The sequence below is a fragment of the Apteryx mantelli genome, chromosome 2, assembly GCF_036417845.1.
Source record: "Apteryx mantelli isolate bAptMan1 chromosome 2, bAptMan1.hap1, whole genome shotgun sequence".
Classification (NCBI taxonomy): Eukaryota; Metazoa; Chordata; class Aves; order Apterygiformes; family Apterygidae; genus Apteryx; species Apteryx mantelli.
Window position 1 is genome coordinate 128,343,017 of NC_089979.1, and position 17,349 is coordinate 128,360,365.

Here is a 17,349-nt window from a genome sequence, read left to right on the forward strand (position 1 = left end):
ACATGTCACATATGAGCAGTTTGTAAAGACAGTCCATGGACGGTAATTCCCAGAGCAGAGGGAAGGCAATTGACTGGAATCACAGTGCACATCCACTCAGAAAACAGATCTCAAGTCCTGTCTGTCTGCATTAATACGTTGTAATATAACTACTTATAGAGAGTTTTGTCCAAGAGCAGCTATGCTTTTGAGACAAAGTTTCTGGATTAAATCCCCATCGGTTACATAACCCACCTGCTGATACAAGTAGCACCCTGCTCTGTGAAAATGAAAAAAAAAAAAAATCAGCTCAGTACACAGTGGACATGGATGAGTAAGTTTCACAAATATTTTCATATCATGTAAGTTCAAACAATGCTTTGTGCACATTATATTGGCAAAGCTTTTGCAGATTACACATGCCCATTTGTTGAGAAGTTTGCAAAACGGCATCTTTCAAGATGTCATAATTTGCAAGTAACAAACTTCTTTTATCACCTCTGAAGGCAAATATAGTTATACATTTGCAATTTTCCAAAGTTTGGGGTTTAAAGTGGGACATCCATTTAAAGCTGGTTTGAACAACTGGCCCCAGGAAGAGAGAAGAAAATTTAAAACAAAAATCAGTTCCTGGAACAAGACATTTGCATTACAATAAGTAATGATTTTAGCTGACTCCAAGACAATGTAAATGGTATGCATAAGTTTTCCTCTGAAATGTCAAGAAAATATCTTTTAAAAACAAAGGAAAATGATTGAAAAGATTGAGCATATTAGTTTTTACATCTTTTAACAGTATTTACTTACTGGATAATTATCGTATTATCCTAAATATGACAATGTGGTTATGACTGGTAGGGCATTTTCAACATAAATCTGATTCCTTAAGGAGAAAAGAAGTGGAGAGAAATAACATTGACTTGAAAGGATCATTTTTGTTGGCCACTCAGCAAAGATGTTTGTTTTGGAAAGTCTGGTATGACATCTGTCAAAACATTTAAATTCAACAATTTTGTGCAGCTTCAACTAAAAAGGACAGCTTCTTTGGCTCAGAACATTAAAAAGGTACCTGTATTCATTTCCACTTAAATAAGCATTTATGATATAATCTCTTAAGCTCTGAACAATTCCATCTGCAAGCAAGATGGTCAGTGTGGGCTTTCTTTAATTACAAATATCCAGCATTCTAGGCAGAATAAAATGATTTCATTTCAGTCCTTGAACAAGATATGAAAGTTTAATAATCCCAGCTGTCAGTTCTGATCTTGTTAAAGTAACGAATTCCCTCCTAGATGAGCACTGCATTAGATAACATAGTAAAGAAGTCTTGGACTCAACTAGCAAATTCAGCATAAGAAGCCATTTCCATCCATTTTCCATAAAAATACTGAAAGTTACCTTGACTTCTGCATGGCCACATTTGAACATTTTATTATACTCTGGAACTAATATTACATTATACTCTGGAATTAAAACCCATGAAATGAATGTAAAAGTAACATAAGTCAAGTGTATTACCAGCGTGTATTTACTACAGGTTACTATTTACCACAGTCACAGATGCTTGCTTGTCAGTCCAACAAATTACCTTACTTGAGATGTTCACAACTTGTTCCCAGATTCTTGTGGCTGATATTAAACCTTTCAGTAAAATAAAAGCTTTAGTATACTAACATTAAATACTGTGCCACTCTTGACTTGAGTTGTACAACCCCATTCATCTGCATTGCCCAAAAGGTACATCCCTTCTCAGCTGCTGTTGCACTTAAAATCACAAGTACAGGTTGCTACAGTACACAGGAGAAGAAAGCAAGCAGAAAGAGCAAGGACAATGCAACAATATGAAGACCTGGAAAATAGCAAGTTAATTGTTTTGGTTTTGCAACTTCAGTAAGAAAGTACTTGAGCATATGAATAAAAAGCAATTAGAAAACAGAGTAATGAGGAAGATATCTGCAGTCTTTCTCAAAAATAATGAATGTCTGCATAAAAACACTAGTAAACTATGAAGGAGGACAGGTAAATGAAGAAATACCTAAATATGCTACATATAGGTACATAGCAGGAACTGAACAGATTGTACTAGGAAAAAAGGGAGCCTGAGTGCATACTTAGTGTATTAACACATAAATTAACCAGTTTTAAGAGTGCACAATAGACCTAAGACTGAAAATTATTACCAACAGGAAAACATGTCCTGTAGCACAGAAGAAAGCAATTAAATATAAAAGAGAGAAGAGCCTCTCACTACATAAACACCCGGTCTCGAGGCTGCTGGACAGTGAGTTCTCCCTACCCACAATTCAGTCACCGGTTCACAGTATTATGTTAGTGACCTAACACATTGCCCAGATAAAAGAAATATCCACAACAAAACCAGTATTGAGCCAAGCTGTGTGGCTGAGGAAATCCAGACCACAAAGAAAAGGACAAGAGAAGCAGGCTGTCTAGTGGCAAAACACGGCACACTGAAGAGCTAAGAGCAGACGAGGGTCCTAAGAGGGCCAGAAAACTCTGGAGTAGTGACAAGCAACAGTGAGAAAGGCAAATCACAGAAGCAGTGGCCTGCATATTTTGGTGTCACGATAAGTTTAAAGGCCTCAGTCAATAGTACAGGCAGTACTTGCAGACAATGCAACACAAGATGTGCATGTAAACTATTTTAATGACTTTGGTGAAAGAATGCATGCTGTAGGTAAGTAAACAGAAATAAGTGCAACAAACTAATATGCACCACCAAATAGACTTTTGCACCAAAAACTGCACTAGTTTGAAGACCAAACCAACTCCAGAAAGATGTCCTGAGTAAGAAAACGCACACTGATGCCTAAGATCACCTTCTGAAGAAAAGGAAACAAGCAAACAAAAACCAAAAAACCCTAACATCTTACTTTTTGGAGTTAAGCAGTAGAGGAATTTCTGCAGAGCTATTTCAAAGGCTCCTTGAGAATGAGAAAATGCAATGCAGGTGACACATCTGAAGCTTGCACACCTTGGTCATTCTGCTTTCAAAGGCATTGAGGAGGAACACTTAGAGATGAACAGGAAAACTATCTGGGAAAATACTGTTGAAAGACACATTTCTTGCCTGTAGTAGGAGGAAGCAGGCAGTAATTCATTTGAGTTATTTCAAATGAAGCACCGTTCTCATTAGCTGCAGTTGGCAGAATTAAGAAACTTTACTTTTTCTAAAAACAGCAATAAAGTTGAAGTAAATAAATTACAGTTTGTTCGGTAAGGTGTATTAACTGCTACAGTGGTTTACCTTAGTTCCCAAGTTAATGAGTGATTTAAGATTCTTAATTGATAAAAATAAATAAATAAATAAGGCTCCTTGGAACTGCTGAGGTTTTTCTGCAAAATACATGGTATCCACAAATTCTACTGAAAAACAGGGAGATGACAGACAAAACATCTTGTAACACCAAAAAAAGAATCTTCTATCTTCAAAGGCCAGGAATGAAAAGGATGGATAACACAAGCTACTTTGACTGCATAACCAAAGGCAGCGCAGAGAAACTGAATGATAAAAAGTTGAATAAAGTAAATTAACTAAAGTCACTGAACTCTCTGGGATACTGTGCATTTGATAATCTGCACGCAAAACCATAAATCTGGGATATAAGGAAAGGGAAGAAAACTGCTGAAAAACCCATAAATAGATCAAACGTAATGAGGGCATACAATGAGAAGGGAGCAAAAAAGGAAACAAAACCCATACCAAAAAAGAATAGTTTGAATAATTCCACACAAAGTACATTATTACTTTCAAAAATACATACATAAATAGCCCATTGTGAGGGTTTTACATTTCCTTCTTCTTATTTCACTGTTGGGTCATATCAACAAAATTTTGGGTCATATCAACAAAAATTAAAAAGCAACTGCTTCTTTTCAAGTAGTTTTGAATCTTATTATAGTTTAACTTTTACTAAATAGAGTCATCAGCTTTTTTCTGGATAACTGCAATTTTTTAAACAAAAAGTAAGAATGATGCCTCATTCTTTTTCAGGCTATGCAACTAACAAATCTTTCTGTAGGTAAGAGAACTTGCTTTAACAATGTCCAAGAATATTTTGCAGTTTGTTCTATAGCAACAAAATGGAATACAGCTTACATCCACTAGAGAGTCACTTGTACTGTAACTAAAGCACCTGGCAGATGAAAAAACACGAGGTTAATAAATGTTATATGAAAGATTACAATTATTATGGGTAGCTTAACAATGCATTTGCATTTTAACAACTTAAAAGATATGGATTTTTGGAAGTTAGTGTATGCATTTTTAGAAGTTGTGTCTCTATTCAATTTCTTCGAAAATCACCTTAGGGTTTTCCCAACATATTTTAATCCAAATTAATTGACATTTGGGTCCAATTATAACATCACTTCTAGGTCCTAACATGTCATCTTGAATTTTATCTTGCAGCAGCAGAGACTTCTGGGTATAAACACCTGGATTCCAGGAGAAAGCAAAAAGCTTACCTAGCGCATGGCTACAGCTGCGACACGGCTCGGTAAGGCTAACAATCATCTGCTGCAGGTCTGCTCGAGGAGGAGTAGGAGGTGGATTGGGGTTTTTCCAGCCATTGCATTTACAAGATTCCTCAGCCTGAAATCAACATAAATGAATATCAATACTATAAAAAACAGGAGCTTGCTGAACTAGTATGATTTCAAGAGTAATAAAAAGCAGCATTATTAATTGCAAGTTTTGTTTATCTACCACATAGATAGACTTTATGTGTTAGGAAAAAAATAATAGTACCCCAAACAGAAAGATTAACACAGTTCTGGCAACCGAAATCTGCTCAGAAGAACACATTTTTCAAACACTGGCTAATTCCTTTACAGAAAGCCCTTACTCTAGTTCCTACATGAAAGAAGTGTTCAGACACTTACTAATATATCAGCACTTACAAATTCTGCCATCTAGAAACTTTTAAGGATTTAAATACAAACAGAATATCTGACGGGCAACACATACCTCACTATGTTATCAGCTATACTGCCAACAAGGCATCCTACAACTAAAAATAAGGACATGATGCAAGCATAAACAGGAATAAGCAAACAATGATTGCACTGCTCAACGAAGCTGTCCAAGGCAAGGCTTAGCCAGCTCATCAAAGGCAACGAATGCCAGAGGCAGTGACCCCACCAACGAGACCTGCTGCTTATGCTGGGAAGTTTAGTTACGCACACTGGCTGTGAAACAACACTGGCAGCTAAGGGAGAGGTGGTGACTTGGGTAATCGTGTTTCAAAACATTTGGAAGTCTGAAATACCGATTCTAGTCAGCCAAAGAGCAGCTTTATGGGAGGGGATTTTCTTCTGCATATCCAAGGGGTTTTAGTTATTTTGGCAGTAAGGTTCTTCTAACAGCATTCATGTTCCTATCTGAAGACCTAATTATAAGAAAAGCATCCTTTTCTACTGCTCAGAGATATCTATGTACTGGCCTGTAACGAGATACTCATGAATTTGCAGCGCCAAGACCTCAGTGAGGAAAGTATGCCAACTGCTGCATAATATTCATGGCTCTGAAACACTCTTAGTAGGAAAAAATTGTGATGTTAATATATCCTGCACTACCGTGTCATTTTTCAAATAGATTCTGAACACTTTTAACACAATCTATTTCAGGAACCCATTTCATTTTCCTTTTGTGTTTCCAAATCCCATCTTACCTAAGCAAGAAGCACCTAAGAGAAGCAGAAAAGAGCGCAGCTTGACAGTTCCCAAGACTGACAGCTTTGCAGACTGATGGTATATCACTCTTCCAACCCAATTTCAATGTTCAGCAACCTGAGCACTAAGAAAGCCACTGCCTATGTTTTGCTGAGCATCAGATGATGTTTCCAGCCTCTCTAATGCTTCAGCATTCACCTAGATGGACTCATGGCCCCACGCGCCATGGAACCTGGCCACATTTGGTGCAGTCTGGCATGCAAATGGTGTTTCCAGAAGCCGGGGCCACCAGAACGACCTGGACTACCACCTGCAAGCACCCAGTAAAACCACCCTTCACATGCTTCCCTTGCAAAAGGGACAGTCTACGTCACCTGAGCCCACTGGCCCTCCAAGCTTACTGCGTGGGTGCAGACTATCTACCACAACATGCATTTATAATGTGGCATAAGGGAGATTTCAGTATGAAATGTGGAGAAGCATGGAGAAGATTAAAATTATTTTTATATATATATAATATTTTTATAAATTTATATATATAATATATATAATATTTACACACACACACACACACACATATATATAAAACAACTCAAACTGCCATCTGGAAGGATTTGTACAGATCTTGGTGAATTTTATGTTATTTTCTATCACATTTTCTAAGTGTAATACAACTAGAGAAATGAGGAAGGCTCCAATGTTATTTTACAGCAGAAACTGTCTCTTACAGTTTCGCAGGCACTGAGCCAATTTTACTTTTGTTAGTTATCCAAGCCTGTAAAATCTATTAAAGTTTTATGACTAGAAAGACAGGTCAGTGATTGAGTGACACCTGTGACCCAAGGAAAGGCCCTGTTGTGGGGACTTTGGACATCTGTGGGATGATTTGATGACATTCTCAATTAGCATCTTGCTAGCCAAACCCCATGCCAAATAAGCTATCCACATTTGCTTTGTGCAAGAGACAATGTTGCCATGAGAGTTTTCACAGTTAAATCAAAGAGCAATGCTGTCAGAAAGACAACTGTCAGAAAATTTGAATATTGCCAAAGTGAATTCAAGAGAATCATAAAGAAGTTCTCAGAAAAACAAATGATTGAATATTATTTTTAGGGAAGTAAGATTTGATCCTTCCCATGCAGCTTTCAGGACAAATGTTCAACACTATAAATAACTGACATAACATAATGCTTATTATTATTTGCCTTAAATCATACCACAATGAAACATCACACACACACACACACACACACACACACACACAAAATACAAGCATTTTGAGCATTTTTTCTCTGAGTGGAAGCAACGTTTCTCAGAAGCTCACCACATTATGTTTACTATAAAGCCTAAACTCTATAAACAGTGAGTAACTACACAAACTTTAGTGTCACACAATAATTAACAGCAAAGATGCAAACAAACAGATGTATGAATCGTGATAACGGCTCACTTAAACTGCCAAAAATAAATATCAACCCATCCACAGAAGAATAAAAACAGTATGTTCAATGGCAGATTTTCTTCTGCTCTCAGTAGTATTTTCTTGCCAGATCTTTTGAAGCAGACGTTAATTTGTATTGCTCAAATTATTCCAGAGATCTTTCTCAAACAACTATCAGTTGTTTGGGTTTTTTTAATCTCTCTATAAAACACCAGAATTGGCATAAAAGTTCTGTAAACAAAGGAGAAGCACAACCTGAAAAGGTCCTCTCTAAAACTAAGCTTTCATTATAGGTCTTGACAGTGCAAGTATTTTGCACTGAATACTCGATGTACATTCCTCAGTGGCTTAAATTGCTGAGTTATTTCAAGTCTTCCACAGTGTTTTGTTAATTCATTCCTTTCTTTGACTGTCTTCAGCTTCTTTCTTTCTTTGTGTCACTCATCTGCTTTTCATTAGAAAATAAAGTATGACTTCACCTCCTCAAAAACTTTTTTTAAGATCAAAAACAGTTTTGAGGGGAGGAAGGAAGAGAAACATTTGAACTGGTACATCCAGTCCTTGGAGCCTTGTTTTCTGGGACATCTGCAGAGCTTTGATAAAGACACTGAAGAAAATTAGGGACTTTTGCCTTACTGAAGCTTGTAAGGTAATGAATGCCACCTTTGCAAGACCAAGGATCATGAACACTATCTTAATTGGTAGTTTTTAATAAAATTGGATGCATGCAGTATAATAAAACACAACACTTACACATCACTGCCCTCAGTAAAAACAACAACATAGAAGTTATGTACATTTCGCATGGTATGCCATTCTTTCAATAATCTTTTTTTGTGACCTTCCATGTTACATGGAGTGCTGTAGTGTAGATTTTAAACAGTTTAATTTTCTAAGGACAGTGAAAACGGCAGATCTAGACAAATGAAAGTTATTGTTTTCTTTGAAATACTGAATAAACTGATACTGGGTTAAAAATGGATAGCAAAATAAAACAGCATATTTTAAGATACATTGTTAACATTTTTATTAGGAAAGCATTTGAAAGTTACAACATTAAACAACTAGGCCCCTTTTCAGTGGGTTTAGATGCTCAAATAATACAAGTGAAAGAAGTCTAAATAATACAAATGAATAACGTTGCTGTAGGTTATGGACTAAAATATTCTTCCCATTTTACAGATGCTAAAATGGGCATAGGAAGACAAGTTTCAAGCTAACTTACAAAGTAAAAGACCTGAAGAGTCTTAAAACTGGGTTTCAAAACCACTATTTTACTCAGTTCTCAACTCAAAATCATACAGACTGCCCTGTCTAGTAACTGAGATGCAAAGCAGACTCAACAAATTGTATATACACAACATTACACAACCTCCTACTTCCAACAAGTACAGGTACTCTAGAAAAATTATTTTTCCTCTCAGCATAAAAGCTGTGTAGCATACCCTACTATAAAATGGTTTTCTCCCATAAGTAGTAATCTCAAATTAATGTTTTAATAAAGAACATCACACAAACCATAACAAAAACATTGATGAATTTATATATTTTTCTTACTCAAATGTACATACAAATCTATGAAAACATTTAGATACTGCTTAGAGATCTACTCATACATATCAGGAAATCAGCAGATCCATTTGTCTTTAGCAATAGAAAATAATCAGTTCAATGTTTAACTCTAAGACCAAATTTTTTCTTTATTCATCAATCCAAGTATTTTAGTATCTATTTTTCCCACTGTTTCTCTCACCTATAGAATAGATGTAGGCTACTATATAAAGGTTTTTATTAGTAATAAGAATCCAAATTCCACCTAGTTAAGTTAATGAGAGATTTCTTATTTAACTTAAGGACTTTAACTGGGCCTGTAAGACACTGTGAAACAGATTTGCCCCACTATAAAAATGATCATAAGAAAGCCTTAAATATCCTCTACATGTCCTACATACTTCTGCTATTTCTCCAGAAAATGACCTTAATACATCTTCAGTTGAGCTTCGAGGAGCTGTACTCCCACCATGCAGAGTCCAGCAGTAATGAGTCTGCCTCATCTCAATCTGCTTTAGGAAAGCTAGGAAAAAATATTTCATTATGGAAACAGTGGTACATAGTTACATTATGAACTATTTTTCATGTGTAGGAACAGGAAAACACCATAGAGGTCACTCCAGGATCAGAATATGAAGTGACAAGTGGGAAGCAGTGCACTCTACCAAGGTTCAGCAGCTGGTCTGCAGCCTGGGAGAACCAGCTTTCCCTTCAAACTCTGCCACTAACCTGCTGCACAGCCTTGGTCAAATCATCTCATCACGTCCTTCTCACTTTTTGTCCATGTTTTGGGGGATTTTTTTTTTTTTTAAAGCATGAGGGCTTTAAGGACATATTACTCCCTACTATTTGTGCAAATGCCTTAATCCACTAGGCTCTTAATTACATTTGTAAGCATCAAGGCATTACTGTAATATGTATAAAATAAGAAATAATCAATTTTACAGAAAACACTAGTGTACAAAAATAGTACATATTTAAACTGGTTTACAGGAAAAGCTCCCAGTGGGACTGGAGAGGGGACTGTATTTTCAGATACAGTAAACCAATAGGGAAGAAGAAAGTCAGTAAGACTTCCTCTTGCATTTTCATTAAATTTATTTATGGGTGTAAATCACACAGCGCTGCTTTTATATGAATGTGAGGCAAGCTCGCATGCATCATGCTCAGTTTCACACTGGAAAAAACAAAAACTGTGTGTGTGGCCATTCATATTTCTACAGTTATAGCAGTGCCAAATACTGCCCTACAAAGCATAAAGGAATACCAGGTATTTTCTAAAATTCAGGAGAACTGTGCCAATTCTTAATATATAACTTATTGTTCAAAATACCCTTCCTTCTCCCCCCTCCCCTGGGTCATTTTAAAAGGTATTTTACCCAGAATAGCTTTTTCCTCTCCCTTCTGTCCCTGACCACCTTCTTCACAGGGAGAAATGGTCAAGCTTGACAACTACAATTCTCCTGTCTCAATTCTTTATCAGGGAAATAAGAACCAAACAAAGAGAAAAGAAAACCCCAAAACAACGACAACAAAACATTTTCTACAGTCCTAGGCTGGGGCAGTGGCTCCCCAAGCTCATTCCAAAATCCTCAGTCTAGCTCTGCTGAGATGATATGCATCCTGAAGACGTCTCTGCCTGCAGTTTTTGGCTGTATCTCCCAAAAGCTGAAGCAGAGGGATCGCTGAAGAGTGACGAGGGGGTTCGTTCCCTCCTGGGGCCGGAGCAGCCTGCTCGCACGGCAGTTGTGCGCAGGGCAGTCCTGTCTCCAGCACAGCGCATTGCTGCTGCCGCCAGCAAGGCCCAGCCGCTGCCACTCCGCAACCGTGCTCTTCCCACCTCCTAGCGCTGCTTCTCCTCAGCCCAAACGAAGGGGCTCGCTGCCTCTGCTCCTCTCCATGTCTGAGAGCTTAAGTTTCTATTCAACTTTATGTGCTGAAGCAGTACTTTCCTCTCCCATTTTACATGGGAGAAGGCCACCAGTGCTAAGGATGGCATTGCATACTTTCTCCACGCCAACCTGAACAGCTCTATGCACATTTACACAAGATTCACGTATGGCTGCTACTTGAATGAAAACATAAGTTACCTCATTTTGGGACCGGAGATGGTGCAAGCGTTTGATACCTCTCTCTCTCTCACAAATGGAAACAGGCAAAATAAATGGAATCAAAGTTTCAGCCCAAAGTAAGAAAGTTCAAAGTTATTCCCTGCACTGCTACAGTCCAGTCCCTTGCAAACCACCGATGTTGTGAGCCAAGCACTGCAGTTCTGGAGCACCTGCCAGTTGTTCAAAAAGAAAAATAGCACATTCTTCTGCTCTCCTCCCTCCTTATCCCATAGGACAAACTGCTTGATTAGTTTACAAGAAGTTTCCTGTTCGTCCACTTGCTTATGTTTTGCGACATGAAAGAATGCTGCCTGGTATTAAATTACTGAAGAAAAGCAAAGTAGCAAAGGTTGGTTTTGCATTTTAATCTGAGCACAGGGCAGTGTTTGGTTCTGCAGTTGTGCCTGGCTCCGGGGTGCCCTAGCCACAGGTCGCATGGGCTCAGCTCACTACAGTGCCAGTGAGGACATGGCTCTGACTTGCCGCAGAAGGACGGGAGACTAAGGCCAATAATGCTACCTCGTCACAGCACCTGCAATGCAAACTGCCACTGCTCTGCACCCATCGCTGGAGATCCACAAAGGGAAGAAAAAAAGATCTGACTAGGGAAGGAAAGGGGGAGAATCATGCCCACTCACCCCTCCTGCACACACACACACACCCCTAACAGCTCATGAAAATCTCACACCTTCCCTGTCCAATGCTGTTTAACAGCATCGCAAGTCTTGGTAACATTAAAATACTGGGAGGCAGAGGGGAATAAGCACCAGAAAGTTTTGAACCATGTCACCCATCCTGCAATGAGGGCCTCAAGTTTCAAACACACTAACTGCTCTTTTACGTTACCGGCATTGGTGGCATCTTGTGATGTCCCACATATGCATCAAGTCTAAGAGGAGATGCCTGAATATTTGTAAACAGCTAAAAAATTGAAGCGTGTGTGTGGTTTCCTTAACTTGGCCTCATATGACTTAGCATTGCAACATGCTTTCAGCTTACAGTTAAAGCACCTCACATCACCAGACAGGACTACAGAGCCATATTATAGTGCTTCCTCATGTATATTAGCATTTAGGTTAGCCCTTCACTTCACATTTGCCCTTCTGAGAGTTCTGATCTAAGGGAACAAAGAAAATAAAATACACTTTTTCACAAACAGCTCAATTATTTTCAATGCCAGAAACATTACTAGAAGATTTCATAACACCACTGCCACCCTGAACGCGTCAGACTTGCTGTGCATCCGTGAATGGCCATGACAGCAGTAACACAGCTGATGGCCCATGCTCAGAGCACACTGGCCCTGCGCTGTGTGCAGCACAGTCCATGTGCCCAGGCACAGATGACAACACCAGGTGTCACGGACCTCCAAAGATTGCAAAGCTGCAACTGTGACCAGGCCCTCTCAATCTCCAGCAGCAATCAAGCCCTGTTTTCCCCATCCAGAAGAAAAATCCAGGCAGAGGGAAAGATGCACGGAGGGAAACCCAGGGCAGTGTCACTAAGGTGAGCACAGAAAGCCCGACAGCACTGCAGACGAGAGAGGCCTCCGTGCCCTGCCTGCACCGAGGTGACCAGCGGGGACAACTTTCCCAAACAGAGAGACGGCGCTTCTTTGCTCCTCTGCCAAAGCCGCTAGCGACGGTGCCAGCTCGGAGCAGCGGCGTTTGGGTGGCGACAGCCCTCGCCGGGGCGCGAGGCCGGCCCAGCCCCCGGGACGAAGGGGCCCCCCCGCCGCCCCCCGTGGGACACACCGGCCCCGCGCGGTGTCTACGCGGGCAGCAGCTGCGGGGCGCGGTTAAGCCCGCGGCAGGGCCGGAGCCGCTCGCCCCGACGCCTCCCCCCGGGCAAGGGCGAGCGACCCCGCGGGGCCCGGGCGGGGGCGGCGGGACGGGCACGTCCGCTATTGCCCGGATCGACGGGGCAGGGGAGGGAGGAGGAGGAGGGAGGTGCTCCGCGCGAGGGCTTGTTTTCGGCGTGCTTCGGGCTCATTCTTGCTGCTCCTGGCTGGAAGGCTCCGGGGGGCGGAGGAACCACCAGCCGCGCCACTTCCGCGGTTCCCGGCAGCGGGGAGCGCGGGGCTGCAGCCGGCCGCCCCCCGCCCGGCCCGGCCCGGCCCTTCCCCACCGCCTGCCTCCTTCCCTCCCTCCGTCCCCTCCCCGGCCGCCTCAATCCCCACCCTCCGTGGGCGGGTGGGCGCCCGCGGCCGGCGCCGTACCTTGCAAGCGGAGTAGACGCCCAGCTTCTCCAGCTTCTTGGCCCGCGGAGCGGCGCGCAGCTGCGCCTTCTTGCCGGCGGTGCGCGCCGAGCCGGGCCCCCCGGGGCTCTCGGCGACGGTGCGCGCCGGCCCCCCGGCGGCCACCCCCCCGGCGGCCGGGGAGCCCTGCTGCGGCCCGCCGCCGCCCGCCGCCGCCGCCGCGGCCCCGGCGCCGCCAGGCTCCGCCATGCCCGCGGAGGGGCGCGGAGTGGCGGGGCGGGAGCCGCCCGCCCGTGCGGCTCTGGCGGCGGCCGGCGCGGTGCGCCGAGCGCTAGACCCTCCCCTTCGCCGCGCCGCCGCCGCCGGCTGCTCCCCCCGGGGAGGCGGCGGCGGAGGGAGGGAGGGAGGGGACTGGCCGCTCCGCGGGCGGCTCCTGCCCCGCCGGGCGGGGGGAGCGCGCAGCCGCCCCCGCCTCCCGCCCGGCCGCTCCGCACCGCGGGGGAGCGCGCCCGCCCCCGCGGAGCCCCGGGGCGCCCCCGCGTAAGGCGGCGGCGCCGGCGGCGCGCAGGGGTCCCCGCCGGAGCGGGCCTTGCGCGGCCGGGAAATCTGGGGACAAAGTTGCCCCCGACAAGAAGTAAAGACTCTTCTGGGTCGGCCTGGCGACCCGCGCAGCAGCCACGCTCCCTGGGCTTCAGGCTCTTTAAAAGCCCCATTTTCCCCTCATCGTGTCACTCGTTTGTTGGCTTAACCATTGCGTTTCCATCCCCTGTAGTTCTCAGCTGTTTTTAACCAATTCCGTGGTTTTTTATTATTATTTCGAGTTCAGTCAACATAAAAATACTGGCTGGCTTTAAACATACGAGAATATAAAAACTCTGCTCAGTTCCTTGGGGGGGGGGGAGTTGCATAGTGGTTTGGGGGCCTTTCTTTTTTGTCCAGGAACAGGTGTTAACAGCAGCTCAATATATGTATTAACGGAGCTACCATAATTGGAAGCTCAAATTAAGTAAATGATTCTACCGCAGGAACTGCACCCCGTGCCTGGAAATAAGCGCTTCAGTTTTGAGGAAGTTACGTTCTGCTGCACATATGTAAAGACGTGGTTGAACTGTGAGAAACCACAAATGACAATTCTGTAGCACAGTACCACGGTTTAAAAGGCTAGAATTAAGGCTGTGCATTTATGTGTGATTTACGGGTCTTTGATGTGTGAACCAGAAGCAGTAATACTAATGTAGAGGGGAATCCCAGTGTATAAAAGAGCTCTTTCAGCGCAGAGCCTTGGTGACTTAGACAAGTAAAAATGATGACAGACTTCTGCAAGGTGGGGAGTAATAAGTGGGGGGAGGAGTGAGAAAACATTTTCCCTGAGATCTCCCCTTCTCTCCCCCCCCCCTTTTCTCCCTTGATATTTTCAACCATTCGGATTCTACGGTGAGCTGATATTTTCATTCAGTGAGAAAAAATCTGAAGGACGCATCGAGTTCCCTTTCGGACTAAAATGTTTCAATATTTTCATTAAAAGGGGGGGGAGGGGAGAGGCTTTTTTTTTTTTTTTTTTTTTGGCTGAGGTTTTCAAATGAACAAAACGGGGGGGGGAGGGGGGCGATCCCCTTTGGAAAAACCCGAGCTGGCGATGCCGCGCTGCCGGCAGCCCCCGGCGGCCGGGACCTGCGCTCCGCGGCCGCGGAGCCGTGCGCGGGGCTGCGCGGCGCCGCCCCCGCCGTCGGGCGGCGCGGAGCGGAGCGGGCGGCGGCGCTGCCGGGGCTCCCCCGCCGCGGCCGGCGCAGCGTCCCCGGGCAGGGAGGTGGCGCGGGGGGTGACAGTGACCCTTAAGATGGCTGCTGCCATCCGCGGTGTTTTAAGACGGACTGTTAAGGTGGAGGAGGCCCTGACCGCCCCGCTTCCCGGAGCAGCGGGGGAAGCCGCCGGCTGCACATCACACCCTATCTTCGGAGCAAATAAAAAATGTTTCTCTTAAATTGCACCGTTTTTATTTTTTTGAGAGCGTTCAATTAATATTTTAGAATAACAAATGGCTGCTGTATGATAGCATCCACCTAAGATCATCAGAATAACCTTCTGAATGTATTTGCTCGCATTTCTTTATGACAATTACTCTTCCACTTTCCTCCCAGACTTGGCAATGAAAATATATTGCTTAGTTTCACTTTCAGCTTTCCCACTGCTCTGCTTCAGTTGCAAATGAAGTGAATAGTCCTGTAACAACAGACTCCCTTCCGTGTGCCACAACGCTGCTGGCCATTGTCTTCTGGATTTCCTGGAAACTGCGGCCTTCTGGGAACCAGGCCATTCTCCTAATGTCTTTTTTAAATAAAAAAAGAAAACCATCAAAGCTGGCTGTTTGTTTAGCTTCTCCTCTAAATGATAAACTAATGTTATCTAACCTGGTATCAAGTTTGCACACCCTTATAGAAACAGATAATACATTTCAATTCTCAAAACACATTTACTATTTTTGCGTATGTAATTCCACTGATGCTTATGAGGACCATTCAGTGTGCATTTATATATGAAAGTACATGTGCAAGTGTTCACAGGATCACAGCCTAGGCAAAACAACCTTCTTTCAGCGTTACTCTTTCACCTTGTTCTTCGAGGTCCTAAAAGCCTGAGAAGTTTTTACTTCCACTGAAATAAAATAAAAGTGAAAGTCATTATGACTGACTTTTGTTACATGCCTGCTACTTTGGATCTCTGTTTACATTTCATTGTGTGTTTATGAGGGCCTAGTGAAAAAAAGACTGTTGTATGGCATACAGTAGGACACTGGTTAATATGAAGGAAAAAAACATTTTTACTGCAGTTTTTTCCTATATCCTCGTGTGAGATTGTGGCTGTCTTACAATACCATGTCTCTCTCGCTCTCTCTTTTTTTTTTTTTCTTTTTACCTTGCTGCTCACTAGATAACCAGAACAATAAATCTACCAGCCTGTGGCTAAGGATACAGTTACTATAGTAACATTTATAAACACCAATTTCACTACAAACGCAGAACAACTGCCTACTATTGCGAAGAGGAACAGCTTAAAAAGAAATCACTCTTTAATTGCCATTAGGTAAGCCCTACTCTTTTTTTCTTTTTGAACTGTAAGTCTGATTTAAATCTATTGTTATCATTCTAACTTTGTTCTAAAATATTAAGTTAAAAAAAAAAAAGCCTAACATTACTTTGCTTTAAACTGTTCCAGTGATGGCTAAAATGTTATGTTCACTATTTTGGCAAGAATAAAGAAGGAAAAGGTCTTTTGCTTGCTGGAAACACTAGAGTATATCTTGGGCCATGTTTACTACTGATGGCTTTGGTAAATATAGTTTGGCTATGACAAGTTACACTATATTAGGGAAGCAGAAAAAAAATTCTCTTTTGACATATGACTATACATGTCATTCTCAGTTTCATTTCTAAGCTGACTTTATCTGTTGACTAATTTTATAAGTAAGTATTTCAATTATAATTTATTACTCAATTTGAGCACAACAGAATAACTCCAATGCTTATTTTCATCATTAAATATTCAATATGAAGATATTCAATTAAAATTAAACTCAAAGCATTGTCTGAAAAACCCTGCCACGTTTTTTTTAGTTTCTGTCCTTCAGGGCATGTCAGTGGGCTTGCACAAGTCCAGCTTATTCTGAAACTGGCTTTCAGCAAGCTGTTGTAGGAGTCGAGTACATCTGCCTACTTCCAAATTGCACTGCTTAGCTTGCAAGCTCAGGTGAGACTACTCATATACATTAAATTAAGCAAGCCTGGAACTGGATAAGACACATATTCCAGCTTTTGTGACTCTCAGGCCTGTCCCAAGCTGCTGATAGCCTTGAGCGGATTCGCATTCAGTTCTGGTGCTCCCAGGAGACAGCACATTTAGTGTTTGCTGGCATGGCCCGAATTCACTGTGAACTCAAGACAAGCTTAAATGCAAAAGCATGCGAGTTATTCTAGCAAAGCAGATGGTTGTATTCTTGATTCCCAGTTACAAAAGAGGGATCCCTATTACAAAAGAGGAAATTAAAATATAGTTTAGGGTGTTCCTGACACCCAGTTATTACTTAGCTGTCATTTGAGGCTTTGGGATCTATCTCAGCCACATAAGTTGAAGAATGACTCAACTAATAGCAGCCTACTGGTGAACACTGTCTCTCTGGGAGGGACCTCCCAGCCAGCTGTGGAGCTCTGGGGACTTGTCCTTCCCCCTCGCCCCCATCCTCAGGCCTATTCAGAGCAAGTGTGATGAACCACCATTCTCGCTCTCCTTTTGTTCATGATAGGACTTACCTCCTCAGCTCCCACCTGGTTTAATTCTTTCCTTTCAATGCAAATGTGAAAAGCGGAGCTTTTCCTCCCCCTCCA

The 17,349-nt window shown here is 42.7% G+C and overlaps 1 protein-coding gene across 2 annotated transcripts in view; it reads right to left on the reverse strand.

The window, feature by feature from the left end:
- Window positions 1–13,219, reverse strand: part of KAT2B (lysine acetyltransferase 2B) — a 47,526-nt gene extending 34,307 nt beyond the window's left edge. Inside the window, exons 1-2 of one of the 2 annotated variants that reach the window (XM_067291515.1) lie at window positions 12,992–13,219; window positions 4,465–4,591 (exon numbers count right to left, since the gene is read on the reverse strand). In XM_067291515.1, coding sequence (XP_067147616.1) covers window positions 4,465–4,591; window positions 12,992–13,219 — 355 coding nt within the window. Of the gene's footprint in view, window positions 1–2,870; window positions 2,982–4,464; window positions 4,592–12,991 lie in introns of those variants that run through there. The other variant, XM_067291516.1, reaches the window with a different exon arrangement.
- Window positions 13,220–17,349: the final 4,130 nt, after the last annotated feature.